Consider the following 20,623-nt stretch of genomic DNA (forward strand, 5'->3'; position numbering starts at 1 on the left):
GCATCCTCATCCTGGTCCCTGCTCTGTTGTTGCTCATAAACCCCTATGACCAGTGCATTTTTGGCTTCTCCCTCTCCACTATGTCTCTCTCTCTCTCTCTCTCTCTCTCTCTGTCATGGATCTTGAACTCTGAGCCTGGGCTCTGCTCTGTCCCTGAGCTCTTCAGCTCAAGGTGAGCGCTATACCACTTGAGCTACAGTGCTGCTTCCAGTTTTCTGGTGGTTAATTGGAGATAAGAGTCTCGTGGATGTTCCTGCCCGGGCTGGCTTTGAACCGAGATCCTCAGATCTCAGCTTCCTGAGTAGCTAGGATTACAGACATGAGCCACCGGTGCCTGGCCTTCCACTGTATCTTCTGTCCCTGCAGTGTGGAGGTGATAAAGAGATAGAACCACAGGCCACTGATGATACAAGGTGCTTTCGTTCTTACTAGGGGATTGAAGGCCTGGTGATAAGGAGTTCCCTCTGAACTGCACAGAATTGTCAACTGTAGCACAGGTTCCTTCCCTGAGCAGCCATCTGGCAACTCTTGAGAGCTCTTGAGGTCCCCAGTGGTAGGCTTGGAGAACGGTGCCCTTGAGTATGAGGCAGCTCTCTCTGGGGAGCAAGAGAAAGGAGGGTTTTGTGGTTGGCTGGAAGGAGCCAACGATAGAGTCTGGGGTAGACAAGGGTGATGAGAAGGGTCAAGTGTGGGACAGAGAAAAGAGTGACTGAAAGGCCACAGCTGAGTTACTTCCTGGGCATCAAACAACAGGGCCTTGTCTCAGGCCATTTTTCCTGGCATCTGAGGAACTTGCTATGATTTTAGAAAATTAAAAGCACGGAGGACAGTTCTAGAAAACAATTGGCCCATACTCTGCCAGTGTCGTGACAGAAGCCGGTGTCAGATGAAAGGAGACTAAAGGAAGATCCCAGACCAGATCCTGGAATGACAAAGAAAATACGAACAAGGACAGTAATGATTGTTATCCTAGAGAAGGGCAGCAAGGATGCTAGATATCAGTAGTTGATGTATACAGGTGAAGGGTATATGGCTGAAACACTTTTCTTGAAACTGTATTGTAGCTTTGAAATTTTACAGGATCCCTGAACCTCAGGATGCTCCCTCACCACGTGGGATTTCCTGGAGTGGTAGGGTTTCTCAGAGGCAGCTTCTGTGGGGACAGGAATGTGGCCACTTGGTTGGCCTAGGACAGTAGTGAAAAGGTGGTGGGACCTTCTGGGTACAAGCACCCACCTACCTTCTTTTCTTATTCTCTCCCAAACCAATTCCACCCACAGGCAACTCGGGACGTGGTGCTGAGCCGTGCTCCTGAGCAAGAAGAGGACCGGAGGGTGAGCCTGCAGAATGCTGCAGCCATCTACGACCTCCTGAGCATTACACTGGGCAGGAGGGGCCAGTACATCATGCTGTCGGAGGTATGGCAGGCCAGGCATCTCCCCACTCAGAGAGTCAGGTAGTGCCTAACAGGAATCTGATGGCGCTGTTATGATTTGTGCCTTCCTCTGGTCCCACTTAACTGCCAGGTTGCCTTGCCTTTTTCTGACCTGAGCCCTCAGCAAATCACATCCTTGGCTTCCTCGTCTTTGAAATGGAACAGAGAACCCATCTCATCAGGACAAATAAATGAGTTCATACACAGAACAAGCTGAGAACAATGCTGTTATTTTTTTTTATCAGAAGTGTACATGTTGAAAGCATTTACACTTTACCATTGCCCTGTGAAATCATTCACATATTAAGTTAGACACTTGTACACATGTCTGAGCCAGCAGCAGGACCTCTTTCTCCTGGATATCCAATAGGAATCAAGTACAGATCTGTGGCAGCTTTTTAGGGGCAGTGAATTTTGATACCGATTACCCTGGAGGGGGATGGAACAGCTGAAATGATAGGACTTCTCATGGGGACATACTAAACATCTTCCTCTCCCCAGTGCCTAGAGCGAGCCATGAAGTTTGCATTTGGAGAATTTCACCTTTGGTACCAAGTGGCCCTCTCCATGGTGGCTTGTGGGAAGGTAAGGCCCAGGGCTGCTGGTGTGTGTGTGTGTGTGTGTGTGTGTGTGTGTGTGTGTGTGTGTGTGTGTGTGTGTGTGTGTGTGTGTGTGTGTGTGTGTACTTACCCTCTGAGGGCTGCTGGTGTGTGTGTGTGTGCGCGCGCACATACACGAGCACACATGCCGCGTGTATGTGTACTTACCCTCTGAGGGCCGTGCAGAAGTCGGTGGGTTGGTGGATGTGGCAGCATGAGACAGGAATGGGATGTGGTCCATGTGAAGAAGGGGTCACTGTTCCTGCCCTCTGAGTGAGGCACCAGGACTTGACCTGCTTGTGAATTGGAAAATCGCCTAAGAACAAGAGATGCAAGAGTAGAATGGAGCAGCAGCCGTTTGCAGGGGGCAGAGTAGATATGGCCAGGGGTCTCAGATCAAGGGGCACAGGGAGGATATTTTCCTCTGTCCTGGCTCCTGTGCTAGCATCCCCAATTTTCTCTCAGAGCAGAATTCCACTATGCCAATCTCTATTTTAAGCAGCAACATGAAAGGAAAACCTTTCCAGTACTGGGGGCTGGGGGGGCTGGGGCTCTGGGTGCTACGAATGCAAGAAATAAGGCAGCATGAGCTTGCAGATGGTTCCAGGAGCTGTAAATATAACCAAAGCCCTTTCATGGGGCTGAGGGAATCCCTCGCCCCCTGGCCCATCTGTGCCATGTTCCATTTCTAGCTGTGCGGGCCATCTTTGAGGAGGGCCTTCACAGCATGCCAACTCCACCTCCACAAATGGAGGGTTGCCAGCCAGCCCTGGGCCTCAGCAGCCAGGCAGGCCAGGGCCTGGTAGGGAGAGGAGGAAGACCAGGTGCTGCAGCCTGGCAGGCAAGCAGACGCTATGGAGCATAGCTGAGTCAGTAGGGAACCTCCTCCGGCCCTCTGCTTGGGCATTGGTCTTTTCAGTCCTAGTAGCCCATCACATGGGCCTCCTCTCAGAGTATCTTGAAGTCCAGCATGCTCTGCTGGCCCTGTGCCCAGCAGCATACTGCCAAGGCTCTGGGAGATTTACCATATAGAAGGGGAAAGGCCTGTCCATAAGGGATGAGCAAAATAGACCCTTAGGATGTGGTCTGGCAGGATGTAGATGGGTGGAGGCCAGTGGGAGGGACCCGAATTCCTGGTAGAAGAAAAGAGATGAGTAAAGATGGAAGGGTTGGAGAAATAAGCCCGGAGTAGGTAGGATGTGGGTAACAGGCAGACAGGGGAGAAGAGGAGCCAGAGTTTATGTGGTACCTGGGCAGATCGCATATGGCAGCATGGAGCGGTTTCTTCCTACTTCCAGGAAACAGGAAGTACCTCTACCCTGTAACAGCCTGGAGCAGGCCAGGGTCTACTCTTCTGAGGGTCATGGACCCCTTAGAAAACCTGAGGAAAGCTCAGAGCCCCTCCTCAGGAGAATGCAACCCTTGCAAAAGTTAGCTTTAATTTCTAAGGGATCTCTAGGCCCGGGCTCTGGAAAAGATGTCATGATCACCTTGGAATTAAGGGGTCTTCTCCCCTCTTCATGGAGACACAGCTGAGACCTGAGAGGTCCAGATACAAGCTGGCTCCCTCCCTGCCTCTGGAAGCTAGTTTCCCAGCCTGGCTCCTTCCTTCACTATCTAGACAGGCTGGCACAGGGAGTTTGGGTGGTCAGTGAATGCCTCATACATGAGGCTTCATAGGTTGGAGAAACTGGGCTATCCCCACCCATGCTCTCTGCAGCCGGAGATTGTTCTGGAAGACATTCTCCATCCCCCTTGGGAATCCTGCATGCTAAATCCATCTGCCTGGGACAGTCAGCCTTCAGAGGAGTGCGCAGAGCTTGCCTTTGCCAAGAGCCTAAAGTGAGGAATCCAGATTCTCCTATACCTTCCAGAAGGTGAGACTGGAGAGATATAAATATACCAGGCATTTCGCCCTCCAGGAATAAGGACGATCTCCATAGCATGTTTTAGGTTGTTCCTTCTCTTGGTCTCCATGCAGCCAGTTGCATTGGCTGCGTTGCTAGGTAACCGGCATGACAAAAAAGAGCCGACTGCTGACTGCTAGTCCTCAGATGGCTCCTTAAATAGCAGCATTAAAAAAAAAAATCCATGTGGGGGTGGGGTGGGAAGGAGTAGATGGAAGATAGAGGGTCAGGGTTTGGAATATCTTGGATTTCAAGGATCCAGAGTTCAAAAGCCCCAGAGAACTAATGAGAAGCCTGCTAGGAGGTGTGGATGGGAAAGACCATGGTGAGAGGCCTTCCCAAGAAAGGAAGTATAGTTTGACAGCCTCCCTTGCTACAGCCCCTAGTGCAGTCTCTCAGTCTTCTAAGGCCTGTTATTTGGTAGCAGCTTCTTAGACTTGGCCTTCTACCCTCCTGTTTCTTATGAGAGTAATGGGGGATGAAGACATTTGGCTTCTTTATCCTGAGCCTTTCTGTGATTCCTTAAAGATAAGAACATGGCCTTATCTCACTTCCCGCAGTGAATCTACTACCCAGGGCAGGCCCTTGGCCTCTTAATTCTGAGTATATTTATCTGTTTTCTATTACTACAAAAAAAATGCCCAAGGCTTAGAATCTGTAAAGACACAATTATTTAGCTCACAGTTTTGGAGCCTAAATACACAGTGCCAGCATTAGATTGGCTCATGGCAGATAGCAAATGTCCCTGTCCTGGGAATGCCACTCCAAGCCCCTCACCAAGGAATCAAGGTGGCTATCATATGTTATTGTGACAGGAGTTTTTGCAACTAAGACAGGAAGCCTGACAGAGGAGGGGGCCAGCCTTGTTTTTTCTGTTTTTGTTTTTGTTTTTTTTTGTAGTACTGGGATTGAACTTGGAGCTTCACACTTGTTAATCACTTGATCCACTCCTCCAGCTCCTTTTTCCATTAGTTATTTTCAAGGTAGGATCTTGCTTTTAGGCCCAGGGTGGCCTGGCTGTGATAGACATGGGCCATGGTGACCAACATTGCGCCTCTTCACCCCATACCTAGGATAACATGTATGCACCATCCTGCCCAGCACCTGTTTCCACTTTTCAGGAACATTGTATCTACCTCATAGAATGTTGTGAAACTTAAGTGACTTAATATTTACAAAACACTTAGCACAGGGGTCAGCTAGCTCAGCAGGCTTTTTCTATAGCATTCTGCCATGGTATCATGCATACTGTCACAGACCATAGTATAGGAGGAAGGCTGGCTGACTTTCAATAAAACTTTATTTATGAAATCAAGCAGAGGATCAGATTTGTCTTGGGGTTATGTCTCGCTGATGCTTGACTTAAAGCAGGGTACACTGTGAAGAAATATTCGACACTATTATTATTACTCTTTAGGTCTCTGCTTGGGCCCCCATATTCTCTCTTCATAGCTGGCTCTCCCTTCATACTTAGCATCCTTAAAAGGTCCAGGCTGAGCCCTTGAAGCCCTAAAGGATCCAGATTTCTGTCTGGAGGGTATCTCTGGCCCTGCCAGCTTGACTTCTCCCATTCTTTCCTGCCAACCCCTGTGGATCCCCACAATCCTGACACCAGCTCTGTCTGAATGTCATTTAAAGAGCTGTTTTCTACCTCTGTAATCTTCGTACAAAATTGAATTCCTTTTGGAGAGCTTCCATCTGTTGTCCTGTTAGGTGTTATCAGGTCCAAAGGATAAAGGTCACAGCCTCTATTTTCCAGATGAGAAAACTGAGGCCCAGGGAGGAACTTGCCTGCCATGAGTACCGGTTTCCTCCTCTTGCTGGGGGCTTCTCTCTAGCTCTTGAGCTGGGGAGGACTGCTTGTCTGGGGATTCTCCCTTGAGGCCATGAGGTGCCACCCCAGTCTGAAAACCCAGGGAGATCAATGACAGCATATTCTGCTCTTGCTTCTGCAGTCAGCCTATGCCGTGTCGTTGCTGCGGGAGTGCATGAAGCTGCGGCCCTCGGACCCCACTGTGCCCCTGATGGCTGCCAAGGTCTGCATTGGGTCCTTGCACTGGGTAAGTGAGCTGTGGGAAGGTCAGAGCCTGGGTTCTGTTCTCCCTTGAGAGAGCACCCCAGGTAAGAATGAGATGAGGACATCCAACTTGAAGTGGAAATGAGGGTATCAGCTATCTGTAGGCAAGCAAAAGACTTCTGAGAACCTACAGCCTTGTAGGTTGTCTGGTTGGTGGTTAGGCCAGAGAATTTGGTACTTAGAATCAAATGGGGAGACAGTAGAGGTACCTCCCACCTGCCCATTAGTGGGGTTGGTAGGCAAGACCTCAGTTACTAGACCTGCCATCACTTTAGAAGCTTCCAGTGACCTCATGCCTGAGAGGCACGATCCTGAGGGGTCAAAGCCAACCATAGCAGTCAAAGCCAACCATAGCAGAAGGAGGGGGCCTCTTTGTAGCCCCCTCTTTGCTCTTGGCTGCAGCCACTGAGACCTGCCCTGGACTCCTTTATCCCTGCCTTGGATTCTGTTACCCACTTACTCATGTCTGCTGAGGCAGGTAAGCTGGTAGGAGACTGCATCTCAGGCAGGCTCTCTTCCTAGATACAGGTTCCTGAAGACACTCCTGCACCCCCCCCCACCCCACCCCACCCCCAAGGTCAGCAGCTTGGAAAGTGAAAGCAGAGGGGAAAAACAGCCTGGGAGCCTGAGCCCCAGGCCAGGTGTACTTGGCTGCTGCTGTGGGCCTGTGGGAAACTCTTTTTTTTTTTTTTTTTTCCTTCTTGTCGGTTGTAGAGCTTCAACTCTGGGCCTGGGCACCGTCCCTGAACTCTTCAGCTCAAGGCAAGTGCTCTGCCACTTGAGCCATAGCACCCCTTCTGGTTTTCATGTGGTTTATTGGAGATAAGAGCCTTACAGACTTTCCTGCCAAGGCTGACTTTGAACCACAATTCTCAGATCTCAGCCTCCTGAGTACTAGGATTACAGACATGAGCCACCGGTGCCCAGCCTGTGCAGAACTCTAGCCCCAGGGCTCTGGATTCCCCCAGGGCTGCTCAGATAGTCGCTCTCCCTGGCAGCTTGCTTCCTGATAGTCCTGTCTTTTTTTTTTTTTTTGCCGGTCATGGGGCCTGAACTCTGGGTCTGGGCGCTGTCCCTCAGCTCTTCAGCTCAAGGCTAGCGCTCTACCACTGCAGCCACAGTGCCACTTCCAGCTTTTTTTTTTCTGTTTATGTGGTGCTGAGGAATCGAACCCAGGGCCTCATGCTTGCAAGGCATGCACTCTACCGCTGAGCTACCTTCCCAGCCCCAGTCCTGTCTTTCTTAGGTCCACTTAGTCTCCTAATGTCAGGAATGGCTTTATTTCTTTTTCTTCCTTTTTTTTAAATTAGCAAATGTTTACACTGTATTCCAATCAATCTCATCCCTATATTGCACCTTCCTTTCCCCTTCCTAAAACAATTTCCACAGGATTTGTTCCATATCATAAATATAATCTATTTTGATCATATGCATCCTTATTATCCTAATCTTCCTGCCCTCCCCCAATTACTGTTATCAGGCAATCTATTTTGATCATATTCATCCTCCTTGTTATTTTAATCTCTTCCCATAACCACCCAACAGAGCCTGTGTCTCTTCCCCTGCTTCCCCCAAATTCCTGTTATCAACATTACTCACCCTTTATTTCCTTTCCCCTTTTTCTTCTTCCAAGTGAAATTGGTCCTATTTGTACCAGACATGGGACAAGTACCTCATCCCTTCCATTTGTGAGCTCTTACCCCTCATTTCTTCTCCTTCAGGCTAGGCATTCCCATTTCCTTCCTCTACACTCTAGGCCCAGGAGTCCCCCAAAGAGGGTGCTGAGGTGAAGACAGCCCTCCCTAATTTTTTGTAAGCCTGACATTTCACTCACTGTCACATACCCAGCTTTGTGCTAAGGTGGCAGTGCCTAGTCTCTGGATGTATCTAGCAGGTGCTTCATAATAACGCTCCTTAACAACTTTTGCCACTGTCCCCTCCTTGCAGACAAGTCACTGGCCTCAGGAAGGAAGACAACAAGATCCCTGAAAATTCCATGACCTCTAATACCTTTTCCAAGCTCAGGAAACTGTTGCCCCCTTCCCCCACCTCACTCCAGATCCCCACTGGAGGCACTATCCTGTGCCTCAGTCTCTTTCTGCTGTGGGGAGGATGGATGTCCTACATAAAAAAGAAGGGTAACACCAGCACTTTCTTCTTTCTTTCCCCTGTGTCTTAAGTGCCGGCTCTGGGCTCTGCTGCAGATTGTGGAAAGGAGAGAAAGAAGAGAGAAAGGCTTACATATGGCATGTTACATACATAACAGGTGCTAGGCTTTGGGGAAGGGTAGGTTTGCTGCAGTAGTTATTAGTTTGTTCCCTATCTAGTGAGTGATACTGAGTAAGACATGAAACTGCTGGGCCTCCGTCTCCTCATCTGTAAAGTGGAAATAATAGTCTCTCAGAAGTGACATAGACATAACATCTGGAGGAAACTCAACTAGATTTATCTGAAGCTAGGAGGTCAGGTTGGATGCAGGTTGCCAGTGGAAAGCCCTTCCACTACAGTTTGACTTCCCCACTCAGACCAATGCTTATCAGAGATGACTACCTCTTACCCCCAGCTATACCTTCTCTTAATCTTTTGAGGAAGGCCCAGATGTCTTGCCCCATAGAGGTCAGGTACCTTGGTGAGTATGTGGGTGGCTTATGGGTGGATACAGGCAGATCCCAGAGACCTAGACCAGGCCCACCAGACAACGGGTGATGGATGCTGGAGGATACAGAGGAGTGGGTTTCCCAACTCCCAACTCAGATCCTGTTTATTCCAGGGCTTTGGAGACAGACCTGAAGCTCATCCCTGAGATGAAGCCCAAAATACCATGTCCCTGGGGGCGGGACAGGGGAGGGCATCTGTGTTCCCTGTGACTGCCAGCTCCAAAGAACTGTGGGTCCACCCAGCCAACGGCACCCTTGCCAGGAAGCCCTAAATTTAGGTCTTCCTACCATGGAGGAGCTGTTTCCCTCCACAGCATAATTACAGTAATTATGTGCATTCAGATTACATGGTAATAAAATTAGGATCAAATCAGTCCAAATTGAAATCAGATGAGTTAGGAGCAAAGTAATCAATGACAACATAAATAGAAAAGCCCAAAAGGAAGCTCAAACATGCAGACTTGTCATCAGAATGGGGAGAAAGGTGAGCTGTTTAAGCAGACAAGAGCAGGTTGAGTGTCAGGCTGGATAGAGCTAGGGTTTAAATTGGTCATAGGCAGAAGGAGGCCTTGCATGTGGGTAGGGGTGGACTACTGGCAGCTGGCCTGGTCTGGAGGCTCCCCCAAGTTCCTCCTGAAGCTTCATTTATACCTACTTTGGATTGTACTGAGGTATGAGCCTCCGTGCTTCCAGTGGGCAGGATTGGCTTGGTGTTCCATGTGATGAGTTGGTAGGTAGACCCTCCCTGCTCTTGAGAACAATCTCTGTAATGACTTTTTGTCTAGTGTGGTCCTGTGTTGTCCATTGGATGAGGATCCTCTTTATTTACCCTGTCATGCACTTTGGTCCCTTCTCCTTGCAGAGAAAGTTTGCATACAGTAGGTGTTAACTCATAACCTGTATTAGGTCACAGGCCCTAGCTAACCTGGGTAGGACCAGGTCTGCATTTGGCACAGTGGTTTTCCTTGCTCTCTGTGGCTAGTTCTTGGCTCACAGATGGGCACGAGGCTGAGAGGTGACTGTGGAGTGGCCACGTGCAGCCTGCTCTCTAGGGAGGCCAGGAGAGGCACAATTTAGCCTCTCACCGTCTGTCCCCAAGGCTGTAGCAGGAAAGGTGGTCTGATGACAGACGGGAACAATGGTGTATAAAGCAAGGCAAGAATCCTGAAGGGCAGATTCTGTCTCTTGGCTTTTGTACCTCTCTCTGGCTCATGTTAGCCGCCAGCAAGCCCATACATTGCCTAGTCAATCCCTGTGAGCGGGGGACAGAAATCTGGGGGTGGACCATTTGCCCTGGCTTATAGGACGGGAGGCTGAAACTGAGACATTTCAAAAACAAGTTGTGCTGGGCAGAACTAGCCTGGGTAGCTGTGTGCCCTGAGATGGAGCACCTGTTGTCCCTGTATCCCAGGCCAGCAAGGGAACCCCCAAGCAAGGTTGCCCCCTGATGGGGCTCGGTAGAGGGACTTGGATGGTCACATGCTGGCTGGGAAGCTTTGCAGCAGTAGTTGGAGCAGGTCTGGGGTGGGGCAAGGAAGAGTATGGCTCCCCAGAGCTCAGCCAGAGGCTCCTGGATGGGGTAGGATTTCCCAGGCTTTCAGCCTGGACAGTAGTCCTCAAAACCAAGAGGCTTGCATGGCAGCCTGCTGCATTGGCTTGGTCTGCAACCTGCTGGGGCCTCCTTTTTAGAGCAGGAGGAAAAGGAGATGTAGGTAATTTTTAATATCTCTCCAAATACATTTTATGTACCAAGTTGGAAGCTTTGTAGGAAGCTTGGAGGACAGGATGTGCATGTGTGCTGTGTGTCACAGACAGCAGAGGAGGTTGTGAAATGGAACACTGGTGTATGCATCTTCAGAAAGGGTGTACATCCCCTGGGGCAGCAAGGGTGTGGGAAAGGCTTAGGCTATAGAGCAGAGAACCTAGAGGTCTGATTCCTGCCTGCCTCCTTACTAGCTATGTGATTGAGAAACTAACTCATTCTGAGCTTCAGTTTTCTCATCTAGAATCTTGATGTCACAACCAGTGTGATAGGGTGGCTGTGAACTCACAGAGAAAGTGAGGAACATCCCTGGTTGGCACAGTGCAAGTGCCTGGTAAATGGTCACTGTTGCTATTACAATCCCTTCAAACTGGTGGGCACTCAGAAAAGATGTAGCCTACGAATTGGTGGTTTATACCTTAATCCCAGCTACTGAGGAGGCTTAGACCTAGAGGAGCTCATTTCAAAAAGTCCTCAAGATTCCATCTCACAGAGAGAGAGAGGAGAGAGAGAGAGAATCCATCTCCAATTAACCAGCAAAATGCTTAACTGGACACATGGCTTAAATGATAAGAGTATCAGGTATGAGTAAAAATGCTGAGAGAGAATCCTCTAAGATCAAGCCTCAGGACCAACCCTTCCTCCCCCTCCTCCCCCCCTTTTTTTTTTAATTCGGGAGTGGCAGAGCCAGGAAGATGGAAGCCTTTATGAGGCAGGGGCAAAAATTAATTAATTTTTAAAATGCCAGCTCTCCTGCCACAGCCTTGCAGAAATGAGAGAGTGACTTCTCCTCTCTCCCAGGAAGGAAAAAAGTAAATTTCCCAAAACAATAGGTTCTGAGCCCTGTGGGAAAGAACTAAGGAAAAAACAGGTCTCTTTAAACAGAATCCTGTAGGCTCAGAAAGAACATTTCTCTTATCCCCAGACAGAGAGAAAAGTGTAGAGAATTTGAGGGTGAAACTTCTTTGGCTGCCCTTGGGGATAGAAGGCAGCTTGAGCACCAACTTCAAGCGCCAGCAACAAGGCTGCTCATGTAGGGACCAAATTAGGAAAGCTACAGACAGGGGAACTGAAGGAAGTCGCAGGGAAGTTTTCCTTATATAAAGCAAAACCAAACAATCAAAATGTCCTACGCATCCTGAGAAAGATTAAAACAAAACAAAACAGAGGCTTGCCATGAATCTCAAAGTCTCAGAGCCAGTAGACCTGAGATTAAATACAGTTCTACCACCTCCTAGCTGACTGACTCTGGGTGAGCCATGGAAGTTCCCTGTGCGTTAAAATCTCCAGTGGTAAAAAGTCTGTTCATTAGGTAGCTGTGGTGCTGCAACATGCCAAGTCAGCCTCAGTCTGTCTGGATTCACAGGAAAGCAGGGAGGACCTTCCTGGGTTTTCATGGGGCGGTTGCATGACTGCCCTGGGGAAAGGAGCATGTTATGACAGTCTGTGGGGGTGGGATTGACAGGAACACTGGATATCCTCACCTAGATTTTGGAATAAGAAAGGGACCCGGTGTTATAACCTGAGCTGGTCACAGAAGCAGCTGGTTACCACCAGTTAACCTGAAGCCACAGAAGGAAGTGTTTGGGGTCTGGAAAAGGGTACCTCTAAGGTACCAGGCAGGGGAAGGAAGATGGCGGTGATAGCTGGTAAAAGTGAAGGGACTGGATCATCAGATTAGAACAGAGACTAAGATCACATCTCTCTAGTGGGTTGTGGAAAAGAATACTTAAAGAAAAATTTAAATAGGCCATAAGAGAATAGGATATGGGGGAATATAGTCCAGTGTGTTACCTGTGGGAAGGGTGAGTTTGTGACAGCCAGTGGGTCAGGTGGCTACTTGTCCATGTGTCCTGGACATGGGTGGGGTCGGAGAGCTAGAATACCCAGCAGACAAGACTGACCATCATCATCAGCTTGTCCTACAGTCTGTTTTTCTGTGACTAGGAGCAGTCCAAGAGATAAAAAGCATACAATAGTACCTCCCCACCCCCCATTCTAGAGGACCTTTAATGCTACTTTGTAATTTGTAAGTGAGATTGTTTTCTTTTGTGTGTATATATATATATATATATATATATTATATAGACAGACTACATATATGTAATGTTAACATGACATGTATATAACATGTGTACACATTTGACATTAGGCAAATAACACTTGGAGCATTCTCCATGTCTTACCACTTTGTCCTTCCAGCAATCCTATGAGGGAGACACTGTTGTCCTCATTTTACAGAAGAGGGAACTGAGGCACAGCAGAATGAGTTGCTTGAGGTTACTCAGTTAGGGAATGATCATGTCAGGACTTGGGCCCTGGCAGTGTGGCCCAGAGCTTTGTTCTAATCAATATATCACCAAGCTGCATTTGCCTGTCTGCAAAGAGCTGGTTTGTAAGGAAGGAACTGGTTATGGAGTTGTTGGGATTCTAACACTTCAGAGACAAGATGGCAGAGCCAGATTCCTAGGGCTTTCAAATTCCCACACTTGATTAGAGTCTAGGAATTGTGTATTATGAAGTGTTTTTTTTCTTTTTAATTTAACTTCTGCTTTTCCTGTGACAGCATTCTCCCTATTTACTTGCTAGTTAGAACACTCATGTTTACTAATACTTCGTGCTATTGTGCTATATATTGTCATACTTGATAGGATTAGTATAATATTTTTCCTTATTATCACTGCAATGACTCCACATGCAGAAAGCCTGCTTTGTGAGTGGTACTCAAAATAGTAGCCAGGTACAGGTGGCTCATCCTGTAATCCTAGATACTCAGGAGACAGAGCTGGAGAATCTTTGTTTGAGATCAATTTGGACAGAAAAAAGTCCAAGGGACTCCATCTCCAAAATAATTAGCAAAATGGCAGGCTAGAAGCATGGCTTAAGTGGTAGAGCAGCAGCCAAGCAAGTGCAAAGTGCTGAGTTCAAACCTGGTACCAGGAGGAGGAAAAAAAAATGATAAGAAACCAAAATGGTGCTGGCCATGTAATAACATAGTGCATTCAGCCTTGTGAGTTTTTCCATCTCCCTCTCTACATGGCGGATTCTGTATTCTTCCAATGTGGTGGTGGTGGTGGTGGTGGTGGTGGTGTGTGTGTGTGAGTGTTTCTCTCACATGGCTTACTGTGGCTGTCCTCAAACTGGAGGCTCAACCCAGCTCATCTTCCCTTGCCTAATGACCTCTATCTCAGGATCTCAATTGTATGCTGTCTACTCTCCCCAGCGATGGCCATGGTCATACTCCAGGACTCACAGACCTGCCCCTTTCCAGTGCTGCTGGGGGTGGAGGGTAGCCTGAGCAGGGGTGAGGTGGGCAGAGTGTCCCTGGCCAAATCTCAGAAGCTGTCTGGCATGAATGTCACTACTCCCCTGGTTGACTGTATGAGCCTCTGGAGGAGATATCTGTGATTAGAAGGTGTTGATGCCTCCCACTGGGTGGGGTGGAGGAAGTATCCCTGCCTTTTCTGGAAGCTACTGCACCAGGCACATGGCCCAGTTGGGTGACAGAGAAGGGGAATTATTTGGAAGCACATGGTGGGAATGGACATGGCTGCTGCCCCCAACTGTAATGTTTCCTGCCACCTCAGCAGGCCTAACAATTCTGTGTACCCCAGTGTCCGTGAGGCCTGCCTTCTGTGCCCTCTGTGTCCTGTGTTGTGTGTGATGATGTGTGTTATGACGATGTGGTGCCTGACCCTTGCCAGTTGGTCCTTTTCCAACTGGAACAGCACCCCACCCCCTGCTCTTAGGACAAAAACAACCCCAGGCCTTTTTCCTCTGAAAGTTCAAGCTCCCTAGCTCCCTGCTCAGGAAGGGAGCAAACTCTACACTAGCCTGAGTGGCAACCTGTCCTCTCTGCAGGGCTGGCCATGTCCAGCAAGGCACATGTTCCCAAGGCCCAGGACCTGACCCTGGCTCCCCTCTGTCTGCCCAGCACAGAGCCCTACAGAGGCCTCTGAGGAAGGAGAGGCATGAATTGACTTATCTCGGGTTCATGATCTGAACAAAGCAAGATTTGGAGAGCTGGAATTCTGGGTGAAGGGCATCTTTTCCCTGGGAGAGGTAGCACCCCTGAGCACAAAGCCCCTTGGAGGGGTAACAATAGGTTCAGGGAATTGCTTGCTGGTAAAGGAAACAGCTGATTCTTCCACTCAGTTCTTGTATGACCTAGACAGCTTCTTGGCCTCTGCTCATGCTGCTACATGTGAGGAATTGCTGTTCTTGCCAGCACTTGCTCAGCAGTGTTCAGGTACCATGTTACCCGCCATACCCAGTGACCTCTGCCTCTTTCCTCTTTGCAGCTGGAGGAGGCAGAGCACTTTGCCATGATGGTGATTGGCCTTGGAGAGGAAGCTGGAGAGTTCCTTCCCAAAGGCTACCTGGCTCTGGGTCTCACCTACAGCCTGCAGGCCACTGATGGTGAGTGCTAGGACTCAGCTAGCCTCTGCTTGGGGACGACCCCAGTTTCTAAACTGCCTGTGAGGCATCTTGTCCCACCAGTGCCACTCCCCATGGATACTGTCATCTTTCTGACATAGCTACACGTTCTTGTACATACCATACACGGACACCCCAATATGTGCATGCACGTAACCCTCAGTTCCTTTTCTACTCTTGCTTGGCCAGCTGCCAATCTGATACTCCTCCTTTGGACCCAATTGTCCTACTTGTAGGCCCAGCTCTGGCTCCGACAAGACCCAGGCTGCTATCCTGTGAAGCTCCTGGTCAGTCTCCTGCAGTGCCCAATACATCCCCCCTGCCAGCTTCTTTATGCTTCTCATAGGCCCATCTTTACCCTCACCACCACAGTTGTCTCTGGGATCTCCCTTCATATATGACATAGTGCTGAGTACACAGTAGGTGCTTCACAAATCCTTGTGCTTAGCTGTCTAGACCCTGTCCTTCCTGTCCAGACCCTGTATTCTGTCCTCAGCTATGCCAGCTCAGACTCACATCTTCCCCATTTATCAGATAGCCACTTACTTTTGTGTTCTTGCAGCTTGAGGGGACAGACCAAAGCAGGAACAAGATTGGGCCCTTGCCCACCAGTCCCTGGTACAGGCCATGTTGTTTGGCTCAGAGGCCCTGCACAGCCTCACTTACCTGAAGAGAGAAGCTGGGTAGGGGAGCTGGGTACAGACTGGCATTAACCATTCCCTGTCTTCTAGTGAAGAGTCGCTAGTCCCTTGGTCACAGTCTGTTTTATCAAAATGGTCTCCTGTGCCTTGAGCCTTTGTCTGAGCAGCAATGGCTTCTGCAGCTGTCTAAGCTGGGGAGCACGGACAGCTCTGTACCTGGTCCTCCCCAATCTGATATGGTAAAGGATGGACCTAGCCACAGTCATGGAAAGGCTCCTCAGGTGCTCAGTGTGGTACTAAAGCTAAAAATGCCTGCCCTGCTTCATTTAAAGCTGCATGCCATTTACTGACAAAGTACTAGATTGATACAACTTGGTGGGTAAGGAAGCCTGGAATTGGTGGCCTTTTGGGGATTGGGCCTTTCAGAAGGAACATCTTAGTTACAGTTTTTGGAGGCTTGGGCCTTTGAGAGGGTCACATGGGTTTAGGTGGCAGGGAAAGCCATGGAAGGAACTCACATGCCAAGGAATGTGCTGGGTGGCTGAGACAACTGTGTCAGCCGGGGCTGCTGGACCTTGAGGTTTGCATACTGAGTCCTGGTGGGCTTTCCATCTGCAACACTTCTGTGTCCTGGTGATGGGGTCAGGTAGGGATGGTAACTCTCAGTGCCCCTCTGATGATTCAGACTTTGTTCTCTCTCCTGCAGCCACCCTGAAGTCCAAGCAAGATGAGCTGCACCGCAAGGCCCTGCAGACACTAGAAAGGTGAGGAGACCTTACAGCCTGCAGAAGCCCTATCTGTCTCTGGAGGCTTGAGGTAGTATTTTCACATGCTTTGCCTCCTGCGCCCTCTGATGTGTCCACCCTCTGTGAAATGGAGGATTCTGTGGCTCCATTCGGGGTAGAGAAGCTAGAAGTCTTTGATAGGTCACACAGTTAGCAAGGGCAACCCATTGAGACAACCAACTGAGCCCCACTCTCAGCTCCCATTTCTCCCTTCCCCTGTCCCACAGATCTTGCAGAGATTTCCTGGGAGCCTGAGGTCAGAGGGAAAGAAGTAGGAAGGGAGGGAGGCAGGCAACAAAGCCCTTCCCTCTCCTTCCTCCTCTGTCTGCCTCATATCAGTTATTCTAAGCTCCCTCCTTATTGGAGCATGTGGCATCCCAGCCCCACGCAGGGCAGGTCATTCCCCAACCATGAAGGAAGATTCCATGCCTGGCTAGCCCCCTGGAGCTTTAGAGAATGGGGAGCATCAATGGAGCTTTTCATTGTCAAGGCTTCTTGCCCAGAGAAGGTATTCCCAGTCCCTGAGCCCTCGGGGAGGTGTTAACCTATGACTTGGACAAATGCTCAGAATGGTATGCATGTACCCGCTGCCATTCCCCACTTCCAATTATAGGAGGGATCTGCCACCTCCAGGCTGTCTTCCTAGAAGGCCTCTAATCTCAGCTAGTGCCATCCTTCCAGAACCTGTGTCCCCTGCTGTGGGTTGCCTTTGGGCCTTCTGTCTGAGTTGTCATATCTCAAGTGGACACCCCACTACATCAGAGTCTGGCAACACCTCCCCCCCAGCCCCGCCCAAACCTAATGCCCTTGTAGCACCCAGCACAGTGCTGGCAGGCTGCAGATCCAAGTCACACACTTGATACTCAATCATTGGTGACTGACTTGACTGTCTCTTCCTATGCAGAGCCCAGGAACTGGCTCCTGATGATCCCCAGATCATCCTGTATGTCTCTCTGCAGTTGGCTCTTGTCCGACAGGTTAGTTGTCACACTTCTTGATGGCCAGATCCAGGGGCCCTGCTGTCATTCCCAATACTGTCTGCACTTTTCTCCCTTCCTCTCACATCACTCCCTTCCTGTGACTCACTCACTCCTCCACTACCTCCATGCTGCACCCACACTGCTGGATTCCAGGCCCTGGCCCAGGCACTGGTTTCTTGTGTGTTTCTCTCCAGGAGCTTCACTCTGCCCCCAGAAATCTAGATGGAAAGATACCTGAGATAACTTACTTTATATTTAGCCCTCTGTAAAAGAACCTGGTGCTTTTCTTGCCAATCAAATTAATGATAAACTATCAATGATTCATTTTTTCATCTCTGTAAGTATTTACTCATCTCTGCCGATTGGCGCCCTTCCTCCTAGCAAGATAGCTGGCTGGGCCATGGGAGGCCTCATGCCCAGCTTTCTTGGGGATCCTAGGTCTTGGCAACCTTGAGGTGGAGGGACCCTGTGTGGATTCTAGGCAGGCACTCCACCATTTGAGCCATTCCTCCATGAACCTGTTTTTGAAGAGTCTTGCTTCTTAGCAAAGCTCAAAGACTATATCTCAGGCTCACCAACCAGTCAGACCATAGCTGGCTGCATCAAAGCAGTGAGGGTTAGCCCAGGATAATGGCATCTATTCTGGCAGAATCACAGAGCAAAGGCAGCCTTTGAATACAGACAAGCCAAGCTTTTAACCACATTGATCTTAGCTTCCTTCTCCTATTTTCCTTGGCTTAGACACAGTGAGTTTCCCTATGTGATAACTCTGGGCTTGACCCTGGTGTTCATAGCCTACACAGAGGCCTGGTGAGACCAGGCCAGTGCGAGAGGCCTGGCGGAGTAAGGGCTGGAGGATCCTCCTCAGGTCACGCAAGAAGCCGATATGTAAGACTTTTTAAGAAGCAAGACTTCCTTCTTTCCTTCCTTCCTTCCTTCCTTCCTTCTTTTTTGGTGGTGGTCATGGAGCTTGAACTGAGCTTGGGCACTGTCCCTAAGCTTTTTCACTCAGGGCTAGTGCTCTACCACTTGAGCTACAGTGCCACTTCCAATTTTCTGGTGGTTAATTGGGGATAAAAGTCTCATGGACTGGGCTGGGAAGGTGACTTGCCTTGCATGCCTGAAACCCTGGATTCGACTCCTCAAAAGCCGCAAGTGGTGCTAGCCTTGAGCTGAAGAGCTGAGGGACAGCGTCCAGGCCCAGAGTTCAGGCCCCACGACCGGACCCCCCCCAAAAAAAAAAAGTCTCATGGACTTTTCTGCCCAGGCTGACTCTGAACTGTGGTCCTTAGATCTCAGCTTCTTGAGTAGCTAGGATTACCCATGTCAGCCACCAGCACCTAGTTGAAGCATTCCTTTTCGTCATCTCCCCCACCCCTTCTGTGACTGTACTGCTCCAGGAAACGGCTTCCACTCATGGCCAGGTTACCTCTCCCTTAGGCTTCCCTTCTCCCATTAGAGGTGCTGCCGCCCAACGTCTTTCCAGCTTCTTTTATGCTGCACTAGAAACCTGCTCTCCCCTAGTTCCCATGGAGGTCCATCTTTGCCAGGTTGTCTGGGGGATGTGTTTTATCCACGCACATTCCTGCCTTCCAGTGCCCAGGGCTCACTTGAGTTGAGTACCTCACACAACCCAGGGGAAGGTCCCTAAGCTGACACTTTCCTTTGGCAGATCTCCAGCGCCATAGAGCAGCTGCAGGAAGCTCTAACAGTGTGCAGGGACGATGCCAATGCCCTCCATCTGCTGGCACTGCTCTTTTCTGCTCAGAAGCACTACCAGCATGCCCTGGATGTCATCAACATGGCCATCACTGAGTACCCCGAGAACTTCAAGTAAGTTACCCAGGGACCACTGATAGGGGGCTGGCTGAATATGCCACCTCCACATAAATATATATACACATTTAGCCAGCTGACACACATGGAATAAATGTGTACTTTGTGGATATTCCTTGGGTGGAGAGACAAGAGGTATGGGTCCCCGAGGACTTAGTGTTCTGTATGAGAGGTGTTGGATAGTGAACTTATGCTGCTCCTAAGCCTCTACAGGTACCTGAGGGTGCCCAGAAGGGAATGTGCTAGAATGCACGTGTGCTGTGCTGTGTATCCATCTAGCTCTGTGTGAGCCTCCTATGGGCACCAAGGCATAACTTCATCATGACTCTGATTGATGCAGATAACACTTACTGGGTGGGCAGAGGTCGGGGGGGGGCTTTCCAAGCAGGCCAGCTGCCTCCTCTTTGCTGGAGATGGGAGATAGTTATCTCTGCTTCTTCATGTTTACTACAGCAGCAAGATAACCTGCTGCTTGGAACAGGGTTCAAATTACACCTGGCCCAGGCAGCAGTGGATGGGGCAGGACTAGGCCTCCTCCCTTTCACCACAAAGGACCTGCCACCATTGAACTAGACACTGGGGAATAAGAGCGCGCAGGGCCAGCCGAGGCTGGGAGGTGATGTTACTCTGTGGGAAGGAACTAATGGGAGGTCATCTTTTGATTTCTGCCCTTTTCTCCATACGAACAAGTGACACTGGGCATAACAGGCATTGATACTCTGAACCCCAGAATCTTGAATGAGAGACCCTTGAGAAACCCAACTCTCACCTTGTTCCACTTCGGGGTCTGAGAGAAGGCTGTTATTTTGCAGAAAGCCAAGAAAAGCTGAGGTCCTAGTTACCCCGGGAATGGTGGCCAACTGGTTTGAGTGAGCAGGTTCACAGAGATTCAGGGAATGTCACTGGGTGTCACTGTGGTAGTAGGTGGTAAAGGGAAGTTGCAGGTATCCCAGCCCAGGGAGGCTCCCCTTCTGGAGACACCTGGACTTTGACCTCTGGCTGTCCCTAGACCATTAGAGACAGGGCTGACCGCAGGGCAGGGCTTAGGTTTTCCTGTACCCTGAGCCTCCTTCGGAGGACACTGCAAACAGTTGGTTCTGTTTGTGGCTTTGCCAGGACACTGGTAATAAATAGCTATAAAAAGGTACTTAGGGTACAGGACCTCTGAGCCTCACCCTGTTTTACCCTCATCTAAGCTTCCCTTGGCCTAAGTGCTCAGAATCCTCACACTGCATGTTTCTCTGCCCTCTTTCCAGGCACATCTTAGCTGACCACAGCAGACTGTGGCCACTACAGTAGGTCATCCTTGTATTTGATGAATGGCCCTGATTCTGAGCCTTCACCCAGCCTTTAGGCCATTGAATTACCTCACTTTATAAGACACTTGAGACTTATAAAGCACAAGTAAAGCAGGATGGACAAGAGATACACCTTGGCGCAGGGATCCCAGGTATAATAACAGCATTACAAGGTTATCAAAACTTTGAGCCGGGCACCGGTGGCTCAC

At 49.5% G+C, this 20,623-nt stretch overlaps 1 protein-coding gene across 1 annotated transcript in view; it reads left to right on the forward strand.

Annotated features, from left to right (window-relative positions):
- Ttc7a (tetratricopeptide repeat domain 7A) overlaps positions 1-20,623 on the forward strand; it is a 118,878-nt gene that overhangs the window by 59,221 nt on the left and 39,034 nt on the right. The window contains exons 9-15 of the mRNA XM_013017953.1: positions 1,281-1,418; positions 1,937-2,020; positions 5,897-6,001; positions 14,739-14,856; positions 16,222-16,279; positions 17,205-17,277; positions 18,953-19,113. Of these exons, the coding sequence (XP_012873407.1) occupies positions 1,281-1,418; positions 1,937-2,020; positions 5,897-6,001; positions 14,739-14,856; positions 16,222-16,279; positions 17,205-17,277; positions 18,953-19,113 (737 nt within the window). The remainder of the gene's footprint in view (positions 1-1,280; positions 1,419-1,936; positions 2,021-5,896; positions 6,002-14,738; positions 14,857-16,221; positions 16,280-17,204; positions 17,278-18,952; positions 19,114-20,623) is intronic.

This window comes from Dipodomys ordii, unplaced genomic scaffold (assembly GCF_000151885.1).
Source record: "Dipodomys ordii isolate 6190 unplaced genomic scaffold, Dord_2.0 Scaffold37, whole genome shotgun sequence".
NCBI lineage: Eukaryota > Metazoa > Chordata > Mammalia > Rodentia > Heteromyidae > Dipodomys > Dipodomys ordii.